Here is a 22,852-nt window from a genome sequence, read left to right on the forward strand (position 1 = left end):
GTTTGTGCCAGATGTAGAAACACGATAACAACAGAGACACAATCAACAACTGGAAAACAATCTTTAAAAAAAACTCAAAAAAACATCCTTATAGCTCAAATGATGGATACTAGCTTTTGGACAGCTACTATGTTTAAAAATATGAAATATCATTTTAGGCGATGTAAAAATACATCATGAGTTGGGTTTATGGCGACGTCATTTCAACCGCCCCCCCCCCTTTCATAATGTCTCAAAATGTGAAAAAAGGTCAGAAATGTGTAATAATACGAGCTCACCCGCTGCTCAAATGAGCTAGGGTGAGATGAACCTATCAGAAGTTGGGTAATAGACAGATAAACACACAGGGAGCAGGAAATGAAAGAGAGGGGGTGTCTCTAATGCATTAAAAGAGACATGCAGACCACTGCACTGTAAATCATCGGTGCCACAAACACCCCGGACGTCACAGGGAAAGTGCTTCTCCCTCCTTCTGAGAGTTTTTTTTTTCATTTTACTGCAGGAAATCCTTATATGGTCGTGCAAACCATCCAGTGGGAAATGATTCGTTAAAGGCTTATTTGCAAACACTAATTTGACATTAAACGCATTCAGGGTCATTTAATAAAGCTCGAGGTAATCACAGCACACAGCGGGCGAGAGAAGTACCCCACACCAGAGAGAACAGACGATCACGTGACTGATTCTGACTCACTTTCATTGATTTTCATGTAGTCTTCAGAGGAGGAAATACATGTTTGTTTTGAAGGTCGTGTTTTTATTTTTTCCATGTAGCTCTTCATTTTATCGTCGGGCTTGAGAATTTCATTGAATCTTATTTTCTGGGTGCATTGCATTGCAGCACCGATTTTTTTCTGGTGAGTATTTATTCTGCACGCTGTGAGTGTGAGGTCATCTGTTCATTTCCCACACTAACATTGTTTTAAAAGCTTTTTCAGCAGGAGATTCAAACCTGCATTCACTTCCCAGTGGCCTCTGGTTTTACTGTATATGAATAAAATATATTTTATAGCGTTTTCAACAATTTTTGTTTTTTAAACTGGATGTTGTTGCATGGATGTGGCTGCAGACCTGCATCCCCACCACAGAGAGGCCTCAGGACCAGTCTCCAAAGGTCTTAGCCTTTTGGAAGTCAAGGAGGGATGACTAAAATTATTTATAATTCTTCCACGACATAGAGAAAAAACAATACAAGCCTGCAGGTTAGAGTATTGGGGCTATATACAAATGTATGAATGTTCAAGTATCTGTAAAACAGTAAACTTTCACAGTTTTCAATACAATTGGAAATAATGCTTATAAAATTAAACTGGTTTTCATCACTTACATACATTTTTGTCATGTGTCACTCATTACCCGACCCAATAGAAAAACTAGAACTCAGTAGAGCCCATATCTGCCCCAAGGCCCAATAGTCCAATTCAATTCAATCGAGCTGCACCAGATCACACACGCTAGGAATCTGTTCCCTACTTATGACTGACTTGTTACCATGAATGGTGGGAAAGGAAAAGTGTGATAATGTTCGGGTAAAAAAAGTTTACTCAGGTAGTAGTCATATTAAAAAAAATCGCTAACAATATCAAAAAAAGTGATTTCATTTTTTTCAATTTACATAGTATAACATATTGTGCAATTAATAGGCAGTTGAAGTCCTACCAATTTTAGGGTTTCAGTATCTTGCCAAAGACCCTGTGGCATGCAGATGGGGATGGGTGGGGATCGAACCCCCAACCTTTTTGTTAATATTTATGATTCATTATGTTATAATATACAGTTAATCAAATTAGATTGTTTATACATAGTACATTATAATATTTATTGTAACTATAATGTTTGTCTGTGTTCGTTTATAATATAATATAATATGGTTTATAACATGGTTTTTAATTATGTCTCTGTTGTGATCTTCACTTTCTCCAGTAGGTGGCGGTAGCAAACGTTATTGCAACAGGTAGACCACCACACAGCATCCAACGAAGAAGTGCTCCATCCAGGTCCAGGGTGGTGGTTCGATCTTTAGACGTAAACAACGAAGAGAAACCCGCTGCAGCAGAATCACTGCGGGACGAACATCCGCTCAGAACCAGGTGAGTGATCCACTCGGTTCCGTTAGCATCCGAGCTAACGTTGTCCGCTGGTTTAACGCCCAGTAGAGGCAGGAATCTGGTGAAGCTAGCGTTAGCTTAGCCGCCTTTTAAATACCCCTGAGCAGGGTTAGCAGGTGGATTATTTACTGCATTAAATTTTGAAGTTATCACAGACGCTGGATCAGTTTCTGGTCACACATTATTCCTCCGTCATGTCTGAAGCTATGAAGCTGCTGGTCTCATGCTGACCTCCTGGTCTGTCCTCAGGCTCCTGCAGAGGAACCTCCGAGCTTGAGATGATCGGCGCTGGAGCTTTGCACCGATGGTTCATGGAGAAGATCTAGAAAACGAAATCCCCCCCCCCTCCCACCTGGATGTCAGATGGTTGTGAGTCATGGATCCAGCTGCTGTGGACGGTCCCGTCATCCTCGTCATCAAGGCTCCGAACCAGAACTACGACGATCAGACCATCAACTGCTTCCAGGACTGGACCGTGGAGAAGCTGAAAGCTCACCTGTCAGATGTGTACCCCAGTAAACCAGTAAGTATTTATACTAATAATAATACTACCCCAGTAAACCAGTAAGTATTTATAATGCCAATACTACCCAATTAAACCAGTAAGTATTTATACTAATAATAACACTACCCGAGTAAACCAGTCAGTATTTATACTTCTTAAACTACCCCACTTAACCAGTAAGTACTTATAATAATAAGTCTGCTACCTGAGTAAACCAGTAAGTATTTATGCTACTAATACCACCACACAGTAAACCAGTAAGTATTTATATTGCTAATACTACCTTAGTAAGCCAGTAAGTAATTATAATAATAATACTACTACTTGAGTAAACCAGTAAGTATTTATGCTACTAATACTACCTGAGTAAACCAGGAAGTATTTATGCTATTAATGCTACTCGAGTAAACCAGTAAGTAGTTATAATAATAATACTACGCAAGTAAACAAATAAGTATTTATACTAATAATACTACCAAGTGAACCAGTAATTATTTCGTCTGCTAATATTATCCAAGTAAACCAGTACTAATACTACCCCAGTAAACCCGTAAGTATTTATGATAATAATATCACCCAAGTAAACAGTACGTTTTTATGAAAATAATAATAATAATAATAATAATAGTAATTTATTAATGAAGCACCTTTCAGCACAAAGTAGAAGTGCTCACACGCGTTGAATCACATGCTTCATCTTTGTGTTGGGATTTGTGAGTGTGAACTGGGCAGTTTGCCAGTGCAGTGTGACAGGAAACCAGTCCCCTGCATACTGTTAACGTCTGTCAGGTATTCACAGTCCAGCCCACTGACACACTTGTATCTGAGCGTTTAGACTCAAAACGTGTTAATGATGAGATCAGGTCTATTGTATTTACATGTCCAATGTGACAGGACTGTATTTCACCAGTGTAGAACAAGAAGCCAGCATTTACACAGTCAACAATCCCCAGTTGGACTTTTTGCTGTTTCCGTCCTTCTGAGATCCCCTGAGAGAAACTTTCTCTGTTAAATAATCATAAAAGTGACCCGGACCATTAACCTTGATCTGTTCTCTGAAGAGATATAGAGTCCCAGCAGCTGAAGGAGCCTCAGAGTCTCCAGATCTGACGTCGCAGTGAAAGGAAGCTTTGTTCTTCTAATCTAATCCCTTTTCCTTTCTGCCACTTGTTCTGATGCAATCATTGTAAACACACGGGGACAAACTACTCTTCTCTGTGACGGCTGCACTATTGTTTGGATTCAACCCATATTCAAACCAGAATAATACTTCCTCAGTTGCAAGTGGCCAAGATTTAAAATTGGCACTTTCAATTCCCAAATGGCGGCATGCAGTGAATGTAGGTCTGAAGAGGACAGACTCTGACCTTGTTGCACCGCCACTTTAATCCTCCGTTAAGACCTACTTATCCCAATTGAGGCTACGATGAGCTCATCCTCACTACTTACTCACAGAAAGTCTCCGCCTTTTGATGTTGTGACCTACATTTGCAAATTAGCCGTTTTCCTTTCTTTTGGTTTTAGTCGACGTCAAATAAAAATCTTCTAAAAGGTCAAAAACAAAACGAAGCTAACCACAGTTCACATCCTGGCTGTTGTTACTGAGATACAGAACCTTTCCTCTGAACCTGCTGTCGTTATCATGAACGTTTTCAGAGCTCCAAAGACCAGAGGCTGGTGTATTCTGGGAAGCTGCTTTTGGATCACTTCACCTTGAAAGATGTGCTCAGAAAGGTAGGTGCACTCTGTTGTTACAGGCCTGTTTAGTCGTTAGAAGGTCAGGGTAAAAAGGTGAAACCAAAATGTAATAAAACAGGAAAACAGGCACATATTCAGTTTGAAAACCCAAAAAACTGGGGTTTGTGTTTCATGTGTGTTCAGATAGACATAGACATAGAGAGAGTTATTTAGTTCTTTATGTTTGTGCTTTGATTTAATTTGCAGCTTCTTTCACACCTCAGGGCAAAAACTCGCAGCAAAGAATTTCAGTTACTGAGATGTACAGAATTCTAAAACTGAAACTTCCCTGTGATTGGGTTGTGTTTTACTGCCAAAATAAATGTGGTATAAAATATAACATTACACAGATAATATAAAGTTATTTCGGAAGTGTTATGGAGTTTTTCTGTGTGGGTCCAAAGTTTATTCTTGTTTTTCTTTGAACCTGCAGTGTTTTGACTCTTGATAATGAGCTGTATTGGTTTCTACAGCAGGACGAGTACCATATGCTCCATCTGGTGTGCGCCTCCCGGACCCCTCCCAGCTCCCCCAAGCCCCCCCGTAGCACTGTTAACAAGCCTCAGGAGAACCCGGCCAGTCCCACGGTGGGTCATCCACACACCCACCCACACACACACACACACACAGACACGCATCACACCTTGCCATCCATTTCATCATCAGGACATTTCCTTTCATCATCCAGCTCCACGAGGACTCGAGATGTTTTGCTCCTCTTTGAGCCGTGACGTGTTCGGTATATTCAGAACTTGTCTTTCTGGTTGCAGCCCTTTACGAACTCAAACAGCCCCCCCACTGGTCCACAAGCCCAGCTGTCCACAGGGCAGAGCAGCGAGGGAGCCGGACCCTTCCCTTACCACCAGATGTATTCACAGTTTATTCACAGGTAAGATTCTGGAGAAACTCATGCAGAGCAGAGTCAACCCCCCCCCCCCCCCCCCCTACACATAACTGTCTAGTTTTAATAGTAGAAATATAATTGATCTGAAAACCTTAATTATTTATTTGCCATAAAACTTAGAAAGTGAAAAATCTCTATCTTTCCCTTACACCCCTTCTTCTCAGGCCCCATCTCTCTATCAAGTATGGTGGAAATCAGTTCTGTGGATTTTCAGTACATTTTAAACTTGTTCCTCAAAGGAAACACACAAAGTCCACGACTTTCTTCCACTTCCTGTACCGACTGAATTCATCCGGCTGTTAATACTTCAAACTGTCAAATCTTATACCTCTGATCATCTGTCTCTTCCTCCAGCTGGAATCAACCCCCTCCACAGTCCTATTACAGCCCCATGACACTGATGTGGTGGCAGCAGCTCTACGCCACACAGTACTACATGCATTAGTGAGTTCCTTCATGTTCGCTGAATGGTTTCCATAACATTTGTCGAACCTCCCATCCTCAGCTCAGCTCACATCCTGTCTGTCCTCTTTCCCCGCCCCCCCTCCTTCCAGTCAGTTACTAGCCGCTGCTGCCGCCTCCTCCCAGCACCTGAGGCCGGACCAGCCCCCGGCCCAGTCCCACCAGCCCGACCCCCTGAGCCAGCGGCCGCCAGCCAACCGCCGTGGCAACCCGGAGATCCAGATGAACGCCCAGGGGGGGGAGATCCTGAACGAGGAGGATCTGAACTGGGACTGGCTGGACTGGGTGTACACGTTCTTACGCGCCGCCATCCTACTCAGCATAGTCTACTTCTACTCGTCCTTCAGCCGCTTCGTCATGGTGATGATGGCCATGCTGGTGCTCTACCTGTGAGCGAGCCTTTTACTTTACGTTCTGTGCTGTATTGATTTTGCAATTACATCTTGGTGGAAAGGTGGAGGACAATGTTAAAATGAGTCTTTTTTAATGAAAACCCCAATAGTTGAATGTGTTGTTGTGGGAGCTTCATTCTGGTGTGTGTGTGTGTGTGTGTGTGTGTGTGTGTGTGTGTGTGTGTGTGTGTGTGTGTGTGTGTGTGTGTGTGTGTGTGTGTGTGTGTGTGTGTGCGTGTGCAGGCATCAGGCCGGCTGGTTCCCTTTCAACCTGGAGAACGAACTGCTGCTCCCTGGAGAACGAGCCAATCAGGATGACATGGAGGCGGAGCTACAAGAAATGGTCAGTGCCTCTTAGATTAAGATACATTTATTTGTCCCAAACGCAGGCACACTCATGCAGGTAGGGAAATTTAACCTCTGCTTTTAACCCATCTGGTGAAGGACACACAGAGCACTGAGCAGCTATGTATGGCGCACGGGGAGCAGATGTTTGGGGAGTAAGGTGCCTTGCTCAGGGGCAGTAGACAGGGTAGGGAGAATCCTCTTGGATTTTTGGACAGATCAATCCAGGCTCGTCTTTTTGTTGTTTCTCCGTGGAGTCGAACCAGAGACCTTTTCTGCCCATAGTCCAAGTTTCTGCCACTAGTCCACCGCCTCTCCTCTTTACAGAGATCATTACCACCCCGGGGCTGATGGGGATTTGAATGGACTTTGACTCCTTTTGAACTAGTTATTTTTGATATTATGATACATTTGAAACGCTTAAAGAAATTGCTGAAATTATCTCAAATATGTTGTATCTGCTGTAGAGACACTGCATGTTACTGTCGTTTGGTTCATATCTGGTGTTCTCATATCACAACCTCATCCCGCACAGGAAGGACTGATGGACGACAGCTCGGACGACGAGGGGGACAGCGGAGAGGAAGGAGCCGAGGATCCGAACAGCGGCCCCCACACGGGCTTCCTGGCCTCCACCTGGTCGTTCGTCGTCACCTTCTTCATGTCACTCATCCCCGAGGGGCCGCCGAACGCTGCGGACTGAAAACACGGCCGCCGAGAGCCACTGGAGCGGACTGATACCCCGAGGAGGGAAGCTGCTGCGATGAGGTGTTCAATTGTCTCACAGTTTCCCAGTGAGACAGTTTGCGACTCTGGAGCTTAAGACTTTGAGCCGGAACACAAATGACTGATTGAGCCTGAAAAGGAGAAAACCAGTCACTTTCTAATGACTTTGTATTGACCAACATGTGAAACTGTCAAGTGACGAGAACATTAGTTCAACTTCTACAAAGGTTTGATAGTGAGGCCTTGTAAACGTAGAGAAATATAATAAGTGTCTGCCAATGCAATGTGTCTGTGATTCATAAACTAGGGACAGCAGGCACGTCTATAGAGAAAACTAATCACAACACTACTTGTGTTTAACAACTTCGAGCTACAATATTTGTTGAAATAGTTTTGTCTGAATTGCATTGGTTCTTTTTACGTGATGGTTGTTTTCTCTGGGCCACGTTAGTGTGAAGCTGAACCGCAGCAGGAAACCTGATTCATGTAGCACTTTGTGATGGAGAGTGACTTTGACCTGAGAGTTCCTAAATGTGTCTGAACACATTGTGCAGTGTGTGAAGTGTAACAGAGTGATGTGAATCAATGCACCGCTCGTCCTCTCAAACAGCCTGAGAGAGCTGAGGGAGACGGAGGAATCGACCCGCCGACGCTGACAGAACGTCAGACAGGAAGGTCGGTCGGGGTGTGAGCGGCGTCCAGTTTTCCATCGGCTGCTGAGTCCACGTAGGACAAAGCCTCAAACCCGTCTGGTTTGTGAAATGGCTGCTGCTGTTACTTATGTTCTGTAAAATAATAATAATCGTGTTTATTAAACCTATAGTTGTGTTTATCTGCTCTTCCAGTCTCAATGAGGCAAAAAGCAAAACAAGATTAGAGTAAAGAAAGACACAATTCAGAATTCTCTTATTATTATTCTCTCTACACACTCACGTTACAACCAAGTAAAAGTCCTAAAAGAACTCAAAATGATTATTTAAATGGTTAGATGGCATGAGGATGGAGAGATGTGATTGTGCTGCTGAGCAGTTGTGAGCAATTGTCCTCAACATAAAAAAACACCTCAGGCTTTTTAGAAAGGGAACAGAGCCTCTACATCAACGTGCATCTGTATTCAGGTAGTTACATTTCCCTCTTATCGTTGAGTTGGGTTTGACTAAAGCTCAACTGGACTTTTGGGACCAGTACTAATATGAATATTTAATATGATTCAACAAGAACATATAAACTATTTGTCAACTCTGCCGAGGAGGTCACGTTTATCTATTTGATTGACAGCAGGATGAAGGGTAAACTACAGAACAGATTTCTGGACATTGGCTAAGAGAGAAAACAGTTTTGAGGCAAATACTGGATTTTTTTTCCATTTTTTTTTTTACTTTGCAAGGTTTTTGACATTTTCACTAACTTTCCAGGGAATAATTCATGAATCTTGATAAAAAAACAAACCTGGCATTTTGAGGTAACTGAGGTATGAAAGTTGGTGCAGCTCAACAGATTGTTGGATCGTGGTATTGGTATGAGCCAATCTTTTTTCCTTTTACATCCTTTAAATCTAATAATCAAATAACTGAGACCAATAACATGAAAAGAGTGAGTGTGAGGATGAGGAGGGTGAAGAAAGTCACTCACAGACGCAGCAGGAAGTCACCATGTTTACACTTTTATTGCTTTGCATCAAACAGCCATGACACAGAAGTCCTCATCCCAGACAACAGGTGGCAGTGTGCGTCACTGATGTCACGTCTGTTCGTGTGCATTGTCGTTGTGATGGTTTGTTGCTGATGATGTCCATCCACCTCTTTAAGGTGATAAATCTTAATGGGATGGATGATGGGAAAATTGGGTCTTTAAAAAAAAATATGAATATAATTAAGAAATAATAAGTTAGTAGTCGTTGGACAAATTACATTATCATGTAAAGAGCTAGAACCAGGATTTCAAAGTAAGATTTGGAGTAAACGTCATGTTTGAGGATGCCAGTAAAGTTATTTGACATCTCACTGATAATAAAAAAATAAAATACACACAGTACCTCAGTACTGATGACAGAGCGTTTGTGCTGTGGCAGTAGAAACACTGTGCACGGGTAGAGTTACAGCAGAAGATGGGAGATAACACAAGTCACATGGTGCAAGTCGGTGGCTCAGGCTACGACCTTCACTCGGACGTGGAATCACATTCAGACGAACATAACACTGAGCCGCGTAAAGTGACCATGGTCAGTCTTTGGCGTTTGTGTGCCATCTTGTTTGTGTATGTGTGAGTCTGAACACTTATATTAGACTTGTACATTAAGATCTCCAACAAGGCACGTAGATAAGCTATTGTTCGTATAGTCACTGCAGCTACACACAGACAGAGCCGAGGAAAACGGACACGACAATCGTTTCACTAATTCTCCTTTTTGCCCGAACAGGAGCTCAGGGTCACGAGTCCACACGTTGCACAGTATGGAACACTCACTTATTGCTAAAAACACGACTGCACGCGGCAAAAATAAGAACAACTTCATAGAATAGAATATTTTTTACACTTAATGTAGACTTGCATAAAATGATTTTGCAACGCTAGACGTTCACTAGTCTTTACACCACACGTACACTATCACTAACATTATAACAGACAGTATAAAAACAGGTGCAGCTAACCGGGGGGAGTGTTGCTTTTCTCCTGCACCCACTAGGTTGAATGATTTACAGCATTTATGAAAATAGTCGTGGTACCGGCGATGACAGGGACACAGTGGACAGTTAATTATCGCCGCCTTGTGACAAAAATATCGAGTGACTACGGTCAGAAATCCTTTGAGATTCCTGAGTTGTTTGACATTTGAACAACAGCTCTGCAGATTCGGTGGGAGAAGAAACCTTCCCCTTAAACACACTATATAATCCATTCTTTAGGTAAGAATCTATACTGGGGAAAGTGCTTACTGTACAGTACAGACTTCATATGGCCTCAGAAGTAGGTTTTCTATAATGTTTCAAATGAAGAGACGACAGTTTACATACTTACATACATATCTTGATATTTCTATAACAGCACATATTGTATAAACAGTGAGGTTTACAGTGAAAATAAACTGACTGACTTTCAAAGCAGCAATATGAACACTGAGTACTCCCCCTGGAGGAAGGAGAAGGTATTTGTAAGTAGGTCTATAAAGATGTATGCAGGTATCGTGTGGAGTCTGACTGACCGTACCTGGGTTTTGGTTTGTGTCATGTACTGTAGTGTGCCGGGCCAATTCTGAAACACAACCGGGCCTCATAATCAAATGTGTGTTAGAAGCTGGTTGTCGTTTAGGGAAAAGGTCTTAAATCGACCTGGAACACACGGAGACAAACGGGACAGGACAACGCACGGGACTGTGACCAGCTAAAAGAACGACAGTAAAATTATAATTAAAATACACAAGGGGTTAAAAATAAAATCAAATTCGCACAGTCCAACATTCCCCACGAGGGAGGACCCCTTCCTTTGGCATCTGTGGTTTGAACAGCCGATTTGCTAGAGAGAGTTTCCTAAACAGTGAGCGTCGGTGGGCAGTTGACAGCAGGGTTCCTCTGTTCCTCTGTTCCTCGGAGGCGTGCGCTCTACAGCACGTCGTGGCAGCTATTTGTACATTATGTGCTTCATCCTTCAAGGGTGGAGAGGACTCACGGCCCCGGGGTGTAGGGGAGGGAGCTGGTCCGCCGCCCTGGAGGTGGCCGCTCTGCAGGCAGGTTGTGCTGCTTCAGGTCTACGCCCCTCTTTCCCACTGAGATGGAGTGTTGGTGTGCGAGAAGGAACCAGGAGGGAAGGAGGGCCTTCCTTTTATCACAGGAAGGTCTCTGAAGTGGGATCTGCTCCAGGCGACTCGGGGCTGACGTCCACTCTAACGCAGGCCAACTTCTCCTGGCTGAGATGGAGAGACAGAGACAAGGTCAGTGCCTCGGACGTCACTGAGGCTGGAGAGCAGCTGTAAATGTGAGATTCTGTTAAGATGCAAACTCCTTTGATTTTACCACCTGAAGTAAACCTGAGGGATGAGAGGGCGAGTGAGAGGACTGTGACTGAACTGCGACAAACATAGATCAAATATGCCTTTACATGTTTTCCCTATAAAAATAATTTAAACACGAGATGAAATTATACTTTAAACTGACGGAGATAAGAACAAAGTCATATCAGCTTGAACAAAAAGGATTTCAAACTGAAGAGGGCTACATAGAAATCTTTGTTACTGGAAAGATTTCCACGAAACTTTCGAAAAAGAAGCAGAAGAAGAGGAAGGAAAAAGAACCTGTTAAATTTTGGTGCAGATCCGGCTGACGGGGCAGATCTGGATTTTTAAAGGGTCTTTAACACGGCGACACTTTCATTTATATCTCAGGGAGGATTTTCGGATGACATTTAAGAGTTTGTGCAGTTCGGTGCATATCCAAATAAAAATCCAGATCTTGTGAACTTAAATGTATTTTCATAAGGCGACTGCGGGGGCAGAGGTATTTGCCGTTCTAGTTTATGTTAAAGTCGTGCGGCTGAGAGCAAGAACACTTCTGATAGCCCTGACACCTTCCACTACACTTCTCTGGTCGGGCACACGAATTGAGTTCACTTCTTTACTTGCTGATATTTTTTCAGCCTATATATTTTTAGCAGAGATGTATAAAACCAAGAGGTGAGAATCAGGACTACTTGCTACAATGCAAACACAAAAAGAAGAAGACAGGAAGTCAAGACATCAAATCAGCAGCCGAGCTTCAGAAAAGTTCAAATCAACAGACACTAACATGCAAAGTAAAACAAATGAATGCAGATTAAAAATCAGAGCTGACAATAAAGAGAACACGTCCCTTTGCATTAGAAGCAGCAGGTATTAGTTCATGAGGTGAACATTACTTGTTAGTCACACAAGAACCAAACTGCTTCAACATCTCATCGCAGGTCATTCAACCGCAAAACAAAAAAAAAGCACACAACAACAACAACAACAACACACGTAGCAGTGCGTTTTCCTCAGTTGTGGCCATGCGCTAAGTGTCTGAGAATCAGTGAGCGAGGTTAGAGAGCAGCCGTGTGACTCAGATGTTTTGCATCAGACACAGCCCTGCTACCTCTTCTTCCATTGGAAGGCTGTGGGTCAATACTCCTATTCTGTATGATCTGTTCAAGATGGACATAACAACACACAGCTGACGACCAGAGTCAGGACAACCATTTCAGCTTGTATATGACATGAATCTGAAAACGCTTCCACAGCTCAGGACTCTGGGCTGGTTTTCTGCAGCAGACATCAGTTAAGGAGAAAAATGTTTATTAAGTGTCGTCCATAAAGCATAAAAGATTAAATTGCATTACGCTGCCATATTTGAATCCAGACATTAAAAATAATAAGATTATATTTTTGGGAGCGATACACTACAGTGGAATTGGAAATAGAAAACACTTAATGAGTCGTGAAGTCTTTGCAAAGTGCTGCTTTTCCTTGTAGAGCCGTGTGTCGTTGTGTGTTGCTGCTCTACTCACCTCCCTGAGAGGGTCTTCACTGGGATGCTGAGGTGGTTGGCTCCATCAAAGCCGACCTTCAGTGCCATCCCCTCTTTCTGCCGCCTGGACTCGGCCTCCTGAGGGGAAACAGCAGCGGATTAAAAACCAGCTGTTACTGCAGTCAGGCTCTTATATCACCATCTTTGTGGCCGGAAACTGTGACAAAACAATGGTTTATTATCACACAGGGCCGAGAGTTTCATCGTAAAAAGAGTAAAATTAGTCTAATAGAATGGTTCAGTGTTTGTTTGTAGCTTTGAATATTCAATTTCGTGTTAAGCTTTATTCAAGTTTTGACTTTAAGCTTGTGTACGTCTGTGACTTAGGGCAAAGTCGGAATATGTTCAGTTTATATTTTTCTAGTTTTATATTTTTCACTTTTTTTCCAGATTGATATAAAAGTTCACTGTGGCATTTGACAACTGAAACATAAATCACTTTATCTTTGAGTCCGAGTGACAAATTATCAAAAGCTGGGGCAGTCCTGATATGTCACATTCGCAGACACATCAGGTCCCTTTGACCTTCACCTTTGACCTTTGGCTATAAAAATTGAATCAGTTAAAGTAAATATTATTACCAAATTTGAGGAAATTCTCCATCGCGTTCATTGTTATGTGACGTACGTACAAACAGACGTACAGCCTGAAAACCTAATGCCTCCGGCCACTGTGCTGCTGCTGGTGTGAAGCCATTAAAATTAGTCTTTACCAGTTTTTCGCGAGCTTTCTTTTTCTTGTCATCCTCTTTCTTCTTCTTGCTTTCTGGAATCAAGTCGTCCAGCCAGCTCATCTCTCTCTTGGTGAAGAAGAAGTCCAGAAGCTTCCGGATGAAGACCAGCGCCAGAACCTGGAGACACAGACAAGACAAGAACTATTATCACAGGTTTCATATCAAAAATATGATAAAACATATTTGTACTGATACTGGGAAACGGATTAAAGATTAAACAGTTCCACCACGTCGTCATCAGTCAAAAAAAACATTTCTCTTTTCCTCACAGTTATTTCTCTTTGGCAGTTGAGTGGGTGAGACTTTCTGCATCTATGTCCCTGTTAACTAGTTGAATCCTGTTGTAGTGAAGTGGTGAATACATGAGAGACGTCTTTACCATCATGGGAAACACAACAGCCGCTGAAGAGGCCTTGATGACCCAGAGCAGCACCAGGCAGGTGAGCTGCACCAGGGTGAAGACATGGACCTTCCACAGCGGCACATAGCGGAGATAGATCAGATCCGGCTGGTGCTTGGCCGGCATACCAAACAACTTGATTCTGTCAAAGAACTGCAGAGAGAACGAGAAGAGGAAGAGACTCAGCGAGCGAGACAAGAAATGCAAAGGGAGATAAAGACGGTAAAGTTGAGAGCTGACGGGGATCGGGTAAATTCCAATACATTATTCAGGAGCTGGTACACATTAAACAAAAGCTTTTAAGGATGCTGAATTATGATCAAAGGATTTGGAGCTACAGGGGCCAGACGTATCTGTACTAACAGCTTGTGACTGCTCTTGTGATCAGAACTGGAGAGCACATTATCTTCAAAGACCAGCAGAGGAGAGCCTTACTTGGATTCCTTTGAGGGAGGAGACACCCATGTAGAGAAAGACTCCGTACAACACTGGCATTGGAATGAACTGTAAAGAGCAGAAGTCAAATGACGTGATCAATTATTCAGCTTCTGGAACAAATAAGGGAAAAATAGAAGGAGGATAAATGATGTAGGTAGAAATACACTGATCATAAACATGCGTGTCCCGTGTTAGACACATGACTGTAGCCACTTTCAGACATCCACTGAATTCCCAAAATTTTGCCGGAGTCAGTTAGTCCCAACATTTTCCAGAACTTATTCCAGAAAGCCCCCTAGTTAAAAGTTTCGGGAACCAATGTGAGGATGCATCATCCTGCCCCCCCCCCTGCATAAATGTTCCAGAGACTTGACCCTACTGCGTTCTTCTTATGTGAAAGTCAAAGTCTGGAAAATGCTGGGAAAACTGGGTCACCTCTGAAAACTGCTTGTGATTTACAATAAGTGAAATCAAACAGAAGCCCAGGAGGGTGTCATTTATTCCTGCAGTGGTTTTTCTCACCTTGAGCACTGAGGTCATGAAAACGGAACAACCCATGAGGACAAAGATCATGAACCCGGTGACGCGCTGCTCTCGGATGCCCAGGAACTTGGGCTGCTCCCCGGGAGCCGAGCAGCCGGACTCCACCTTCAGGCTGTTCACGTGGGAGATGGAGAGGACGGTCGCAGCCACAAACCACGGCAGACCCATGATGGAGCACACGCCCAGCATGATGGCCACGATCAGCAGGTCCAGGTGATAGCCACAGCCTTTCTGTAGGACACGCAAGGAAACAAGTGACGGTTGAGAGATGCAAGAGCAGCGAAGAGTGTTTGTCCCTGTGGAGCAAATGTACAACAATCACAGAATAACACAGGACAAGGAGATGATCGTTAACAGACTTGTATTTGCCAAAACCTACTTGGAACCTTCAAGGTGGGTTGAGTTTATTTAAAAAATATTAGCACTGTAGAAATCGGAAAAACTAAAACCTCTCATTTCTGTGAGGTGAACACAACAGAGGAAGAGACAAGACTAGATCATATTTTACCTTCAAACATAATTCAGGATGACAGAAAGAAGTGGTAAGAGATGAGCAAGGTACAGAGGATGAGAGAAGTGAAGAGGTTACAAAGAACAGACTGAAGGGAAACAAGCTGGAGGCTGAACCAATGAGCACAAGGTTAAAAGAAAATGTAAAAAGAAAAACAGGTGAACAGACAGATTTGTGCAGCGGAAAATGGGTTTAGTTGATAAAGTCTTCATTACAAAACTATCTATCGAAAAACAATATAGTTTAAATCCCATTACAAGATTAATTTACATTTATTTGGGGATAAAACCAGTTCCCAGTAAACTCGTTCTGAGTCACTGCAGTGTCTTGGGGTTTCAATGGGGGAACCAATTGCTTTTGGCATCATTAAAAATAAGACTTTAATGTGTTTTTAATAATAGATGGCAAATATTGTATGGCTTTTTTAGATATTCCCTGAAACATATTTCATACTGCAGAGTTTTACTTTGCACTATATGAGAGGCAACATGAGGAGAGATGCCTGGAACACTTTAAGAATGACTGTGTGTGTCTTTAAGATGAAACTCAGGCTCGAGTCAATCCCCCCCGGCAGGTCTGACCTTGAGTTTGTGCTCCTTGCGGTTTATGATGACTGCAGTGATCTGCTGGTCCATAAAGATGAGGATGGTGCAGAGCAGGGCAGGAAGTGCAGCTACCAGCAGTGTCCACCAGGGGTTGGTTCCTAGCGGGTCCATTAGCCAGCCCCGGTTCTTTGAAGTAGGCTGCGGGCAAAAGTTAGGGATGTGCTACTTTTAGTGTTGAAGGCATAAAGGATTTACTTAAGGATAATGTGAACATTAATTAAGTTTAAGCAGTGGCGGTAGACATTTTCTTACAAAGGAATAAGGATATACAGGGTTTGACATCCATGGATTGAGAAAGAAAGACAAAGTGGAACAGATGCCTACCTCGAAGCGGTCAGGAACATTCAGTTTAGGAGATGGGACGCCCATTAGATAGTCGACCAGCACCATGACCATGATGGTTATAAACACAGCAAAGTCGCTGATGGTGGAGCGCACCTGCAAACACATTCAGGCATTTGATAATAAGCTTGTGTGCTACTTTCTGCTGTGTGTCAAATGTCATATTAATTACATGTGTGTCGACAGTAACAGCTCAGACAAAACCAGCAGCTGCCTACACAGAACACCGGGTGATAACAGAGAAGCTGCTGAAGTGTGGGAGGATGCAACTGGATCTTCTCTTTGTGTGCATGAGACTGCTCCTGCCTACTGATGACTGATGCATTGTAAACATTTACATAGTGTGAGAGGGTTTTATATAGACAGACACACACTTGCAGTAACAGAAACATAGAAAACTTACTTAAATATTAATTTACATTACTAACTGTACTCCAAGTTGTTAAAATCCACTCTGTGTTATTTAAGGTAAAATAAAAGAAGTGCTCATAACAGATCTCACCATGGTGGGGAAATATCTCTCCGTCTTGAATTGCTTGAAGAAGGAGCAGAGGAAGAAGGTGGTGAAGAAGAGGATGATCGACCAGAAGAGAACATCTGGGATGTAGGGACCATCGTGACCACAGGCGAGACCCTCAAACTCCCCCTTCAGCGTTTTACACATCTGGAGAGAAAGGAAGAATTAGTAAAATATTGTAAAGCTAATTCAGTAAAGGTATGTGCATGTGCCTGATTAAATCAGTAGGAATCAGTTTGAATGAATGTACTGTGTAGTAGTGGCTGATGATTTCTGTTTGAATCTTTTACATGTGACGCAGTGTGGGTGTAATTACAGCCCTTCACACTAGAGGTCACTGTGTGCTTCCCTCACCGAAACACTGAGGCTGCTCCACGGGACAGAGTCTGGGTCGTAACCCGACTGATTCCACTTCTGCTCATGCTCGTACGTGACGTTGGCTGGTGGAGAGCACTGACACCTGAGGAGCACAGAACAAATCAATTCTCAACCTTGATCCTGTGCAGAAAAACCTCTAGGTTCATTCTGATTTTAAAACACAGACTGCAGCATTAGTTGTGTTTTTAAATGTGTTATTTTGAAAGGGAGTAATTTACATTTAAGCTCTGTAGAACACCTTGAGCCAACACAATTACAGTGTTCAGCAACAAAGGCAGAGTATTCCTAATGAAGGTAGATTTGGCTAAGAAGGTTTTAAACCTTTTTTGGGGGAAATCTGCTAATGACTGGGCATATCTCCTATATTATAGGTCACAGACAAATAGTTTTCATATTTATTCAAAGGTATTTTCCAGCTTCACATTTTATCTAAGTAGTATAATATAATAAATACAATTTACAGCTTTATGAGTGATTGTAATAGTTAAAAGAGGACTTCACATTTTCACCAATTGTGGTTTATAATGTCATCAACAACTACAGAGAGTTTGATCTTTTGTTTTTGAGTTGTTGCTCCAAATTAGTCTATGGTTCTTAGTTTGCGAATCACAGAGGGAAAAAAAACTATATATAAACTGTGTAAATGAATCTGCCTTCACAGTAGCTGGAATCTAAGTACTTACGAATACAGAGTAAGATTGTCCAACTCGCTGTGCATGTTGACCGGGTAGTGCTCCCCCAAGTGAAACAGCTTCTCCAGAGCCTCGTAGATGAAGATGATGCAGATGAGCGCGGCAAAGGCCTCCTCCGTGAATCTGGTGATGTAGCAGACCAGGGAGCTGGCATCCGTCGCCACCAGGACCAGACACAGGAAGGCCGTCCACAGGCCGATGCTGGTTCGCAGTGACAGGTAGGAGAGGCCATAGTCCCTAGGGAAGAAAGGCAAAGACGACATGGTTAGAGGTAAACATATGCAGCACTACATTGCTATGATGACCATTATTATTATATTATACTATTTCATCTTCATAGCAAAGGTAAACTTGCTCGGACATACGTGCAGAACTTGAAGAGGATCTTCTCAAACACTAAAACGGGCCCCGTGCTGCCAAGAATAGTGAGGGGCTGGCCCGCGAAGAGGGAGTAGGCCACTCCGGTCAGTGACGCCCCGAACAGAGACTCGATGGCACTCTGTGGACACAGAAGAGAGGGGGGGCATGAGGGAATGAGAAATAGAGGATGGGGGAGATGAAATCACGTAAAGGAGGATCGAGAGTTGAGGGCTGAAGGAGAAAAAGGAGAGCGATGATTCAAAGGGACGAGTTTTGATTAAACAGACACCGGCCTGCGACCGAGAATAGAGACAAACTGTTTGGATGTTTCCACTCGGCTGACTTGTCCAAAGTCATATCTCTGTGGAGCTCCAGCCCGCTGAGTTTACTCAGACGCATCACACACACCAGCACACAGAGCGCGCCTACGCCAACAGTCCCTGGTCTAGTATGGACAGTAATAAAAAGACAGATACCCTATAGAATAGATTACAGTGTGATAACAGATTAGTGCATGGGAGGATGAATAATTATCACACCCCTTTTTTTAGCCAGTGAATAAAGACCTCCCAGTGAAAGACAGGCGCTCAGATGAGTCTATAACAGAACATTGATGATGGTGAGAGATAATGGCGATTCTTCTTATCACACTAAATGAGCTCCTTTATTAAAAAAAAAAGACAAATTGGGTAATCAGAAAATGAAAATGTCTGCTTGTTGTGTAAGGATGTTATTAACTAGGATAGTGCATAGGCTTTTTATAAAGATGTGGGACACGTCTCCACTTCCTCCCACTTTACTGCAATGAAGCAAAAATACCCTGGATGAGCAGTGATCAATAGGGATCAGGGGATTGAGCCATGAAAGAAAGGTCAAATAACGAATTAAAACCAAATTGACTAGGAAAATGAACAGTTTGACATTCAGCAGTGGAACAACCCAAATGAATAGTAACCATCTTTGAGAGAATTGGATGTTGTTTGACTTTTTAGTTTGTCCCAATGTCCCATGTGCTGGAGATCATCACAACTACATTAAACCGCTGGCCCATGTGTTTTATGTATGCGTTTATAGAAGGTTAAATATCATGGTGAAGTTTTAAGACTCACTATGTTGCCTTTGGTCGCCTCTCCCAGCAGACCTCCAAATGTGATGACGGGGGACATGCAGGCGCAATACAGGAAGAGGACGGAGGCGAGACACTGCAGACTGAAGGAGTCCCGGATGTCGCTCCAGTAGAACGGTGCTTTCCGCTTGATGTCCCAGATCAGACCCCCGAATATCCTGACGAGGACAGAGGCAGATGTTAAAGTTCACATAATAATGGCAGCACGGTCACTGAAAATATACACATCAAAGTAAGCATCACATAAATAACACAACCAATTAGGTAAATGGTTAAAAACATTTATCATATCATTAGTTGACCCTGTGAATTCCCATTCTTATGATGTGTAAATTCCTGTTGCTCTGTTTATAGTTGAAATCAGTTTAATGGAGCGCGTTTGATAACCTGCGGTGATTCAAAATGCTTATTTTCTATTTCCACATGGTTAATTGGTGAGAAATGTGTTTTTTGCCTCAGGTTGTTTCCCTGAACAACAATTCTTTTCATTTGCTGGGAGCTCAGCCAATGTTCTGACTGTGATTTGAATCTTATTAATGTCCACCACCAGAAGCTACTGGGCACCGTGATCCTGCTTCACGAGTCCAAATTAATTAGATCCAGACACCGTTTGCCTTGGATGTACTTTACAGATTTACTCCCTATCCACACTTCCTCTCTCTGGTTCTGCTTTTATTTTTTAACTTTGCCTTGGAGAGATTTGTTTAATAAATCCATTCTCACCTTGCATATCTTCCTCCCCCCCCCCCCTGCCTCTTCTGTGACACCTGAACAATTGCTCGGCTGTGATGTCTTCTTCCATTTTCTTTTACCAGACACCTCTGGAATTCATCTATCTCCTGCTTCAACAACCTCCTTTCTCTCTGCCTCTTCTTATTGTGAACCCTGATTTTCTCGGAGCTTTTCTTTAAATTAGCTGCTTGCGACTCCCCACACGCCTCCATCCCAGAATAGCTCCCTCTCACAGTAGCGGTGAAACGCAGAGTGAATCTGTAAATAATACAGGGCCTCTCCACTGGTGTGTTTGTGTCTGTGTGTGCAGAGTGCTTGAGTCTGTCTGAGGTTTTAAAATAAACACATTGTCCTCGCCGTGTGGACAGGACTCCAGAGACCCAGCAGGAGATATCCATAAATGTCAGCATCTGCAGTCCGTTCTGCGCGGCAGAAAAACATCTGCACACATCATCGATTTTACGATTCGAGGCTTGTGATGTGTGAGGAATCCAAATTCTCTGATTGAAAAATTGAATGCTGTCTACTGGTTGGGATAAACATATTGCAAATATCCCTCAGCTACTCCTTTGTGATTAATCTCATCATCATCATCATCTTCATTATTCTTGTTACAAATAAGTGTCTTTAACTGAAGAAGATAAAATGAGGTCATCGGTCTCTTAAATGAGCTTTTTCCTGCCGCTCTTGTTGTCACCAGCCCCTTGTCTGAGTGTGATCTACATGATGTATTACACAAGTCTACTTACTGAATAATGAACTGGTTAATTCCACTAGGGTATGCATTTAATTATCAAATGTTTCTTTGTCAACACAATTCTCAAGTGGTTTTAGAAATTATTCGAGTGAGTGATGTCCTCCTGCTTTAACAAATGATTGTTTAAAGTAGTTAACACTCACATCCCCGTCCTCTGCAGCTCAGGTCCTGATTCATGTTCCTCTTCCTTTTCCATGTCTCCGGCTTGAGACGCAGTCCCGTTGAGCGTGGTTGGAATCTTCCTCTTCATCTGCAGATCAAAAGACGTCTATATATGTAACATGGCTCCGTGCATTGAAATCCCTTCACTGCCATGATGCTTTTAATCCATAAGAGGGCACTCTGTGTGGGACTATATTGATATTTACTGAAATAAACAAAGTGAAATCAACTTCTAAATTGCAGTATTTGGGACCAGACTTACAGTAAATACACCATTCAAGGTCAAGTATGTGTCTGTTGTGTTAGTGTGCAGCTGGGTAAGGATTTCTGCATCAATCCCAGCAAGGGAAATCTCTAAGGGTTTGTGATACATTGTAATTTAAGGTTATTTAACACTACCTTGACCTTGGAAGTCCACTGACCTGAGATGGGACATTCTTTGGGGGCTCGATCCGAATCGTGGGATCCCATTCTCCAGGAGGCAGGACAGTCACTTGATCCAGGAACTCGTCAATACCAGAGAGGAGATCCGTTCGGTCTTTGGCTTTGTACGCCACATCGTGGAAAATCTACAAAATCAATATTAGTAGCAGTTATTGAATGTATCTCTACATACAAGTTAAATTATTCACAACGAAAGCAAGAGCGAGGGCAGTGCAGCAAAGAAAAGAACACTAAGCTGTGTGGTTTACGATTAAATACCAAACGTGATATCATTATTAAATGTAATTTGTCTTTTCTTTTTCTCCCCATCATGCATCTTAAATCCACCAAAAAAAATCTGATAATTCCTTTGACACAGTTTAATGAGGCGATTGTCAAGATACAAATTAATAAATACTAATTCGATTCTAGCTCGTACCTCATCTGTCATGAGTGTGGCCATTGATCTGCCAATTTCATGGTACTGTGGCCCTTTGCCGTGAGGACCCAGAAGCAGGAAGAGAAACCTTTGAACAGGACACACAGTCAAACTCAAATTCACCGAAAAACCACAGTAACTACAACACTCATCACAACAACAAAAAAACTATTCACTTAATGACGCACTGTGGAGTTAAATCAATTTCTTTGTTCCTCACTTAAATTGCCTTGTGTGTATTCATGAGTTTCTTTCATGTAAAACTTGTGCAAAGAGGACTTTTCAAATATTATGATACCTGCATTCTGGTAGGCTAGTAGTCTGATAACTCTAATAAAGTCTGATGATGATATCATTCAGTTCCTATTCAGTGTACCTCGTGGGGACAGGCACCTCTGTGAGGCCCGTGATAAGGACCGCAGGAGACAGCCGTACAAAGGCAATAATGGGCTTCTCCAGGAAGTCCACTTCTCCCACCAGCACGTTGGAAGCCTCGGCACCCGGAGGAATCTTTTTCATGAAGTTCATGTCCACCTAAAACCGTAAAGAACCAAGGACATTGAGGAATTAGAGATGTTGTCAAACCCTAATAAGAGAACAGAGCAAATACTGAGACCAAGAAGAGGAAAGTTGTGCTAAAGAATAAGAGACTTCAGGTCACGGGAAGCGCAACAGAAGTTTACACATGCAGATAGAGAAGAAGAATGTAGAGGATGGCAGCAGGTCGTTAGCTATGATAGCAAATGATATGAGGCGAGTTAGTAGCTATCCTAAGAACTACATAGTACTGAGCAAAGATTGTCTGTGGCAGTGATGCATTTCTCATCCTGTTCCCTGAATAAATATCTCTCGAGTACAAAGGCTATATACAGATTTGAGAGGGGGAACATTAAAAAAAAAAATCTCTATGTAGCAAATACTGTGTCTTCATCCCTCTTTTTCATCCTGTGACTCATGCTAAAACAATGCATCACATAATGG

The 22,852-nt window shown here is 42.7% G+C and overlaps 2 protein-coding genes across 6 annotated transcripts in view; one reads left to right on the forward strand and one right to left on the reverse strand.

Moving 5' to 3' along the window:
* The first annotated feature begins 1,957 nt into the window (after nt 1–1,957).
* LOC128461316 (homocysteine-responsive endoplasmic reticulum-resident ubiquitin-like domain member 2 protein) lies at nt 1,958–7,995 on the forward strand. Its single transcript, XM_053446166.1, has 9 exons — nt 1,958–2,090; nt 2,358–2,631; nt 4,270–4,347; nt 4,824–4,937; nt 5,121–5,239; nt 5,609–5,698; nt 5,809–6,105; nt 6,352–6,451; nt 6,989–7,995. Exons 2-9 carry the CDS (start codon nt 2,485–2,487, stop codon nt 7,154–7,156), a joined length of 1,113 nt encoding a protein of 370 aa, XP_053302141.1. The 5' UTR covers nt 1,958–2,090; nt 2,358–2,484; the 3' UTR covers nt 7,157–7,995.
* An 826-nt stretch (nt 7,996–8,821) lies between these two features.
* LOC128461313 (sodium bicarbonate cotransporter 3) overlaps nt 8,822–22,852 on the reverse strand; it is a 33,654-nt gene continuing 19,623 nt past the window's right edge. For all 5 annotated transcript variants that reach the window (XM_053446161.1, XM_053446162.1, XM_053446163.1 and 2 more), the window contains 17 exons: nt 22,248–22,405; nt 21,872–21,959; nt 21,432–21,578; nt 20,991–21,097; nt 19,342–19,516; nt 18,238–18,371; nt 17,864–18,109; nt 17,157–17,262; nt 16,788–16,949; nt 16,268–16,381; nt 15,920–16,081; nt 14,807–15,058; nt 14,282–14,350; nt 13,826–13,999; nt 13,426–13,563; nt 12,694–12,791; nt 8,822–11,083 (listed from right to left, as the gene is read on the reverse strand). In XM_053446161.1, the coding sequence (XP_053302136.1) occupies nt 11,002–11,083; nt 12,694–12,791; nt 13,426–13,563; nt 13,826–13,999; nt 14,282–14,350; nt 14,807–15,058; nt 15,920–16,081; nt 16,268–16,381; nt 16,788–16,949; nt 17,157–17,262; nt 17,864–18,109; nt 18,238–18,371; nt 19,342–19,516; nt 20,991–21,097; nt 21,432–21,578; nt 21,872–21,959; nt 22,248–22,405 (2,412 nt within the window). In that variant the 3' untranslated portion in view covers nt 8,822–11,001. The remainder of the gene's footprint in view (nt 11,084–12,693; nt 12,792–13,425; nt 13,564–13,825; nt 14,000–14,281; nt 14,351–14,806; nt 15,059–15,919; nt 16,082–16,267; nt 16,382–16,787; nt 16,950–17,156; nt 17,263–17,863; nt 18,110–18,237; nt 18,372–19,341; nt 19,517–20,990; nt 21,098–21,431; nt 21,579–21,871; nt 21,960–22,247; nt 22,406–22,852) is intronic.

Source organism: Pleuronectes platessa, chromosome 18 (assembly GCF_947347685.1).
Source record: "Pleuronectes platessa chromosome 18, fPlePla1.1, whole genome shotgun sequence".
NCBI classification, from domain to species: domain Eukaryota; kingdom Metazoa; phylum Chordata; class Actinopteri; order Pleuronectiformes; family Pleuronectidae; genus Pleuronectes; species Pleuronectes platessa.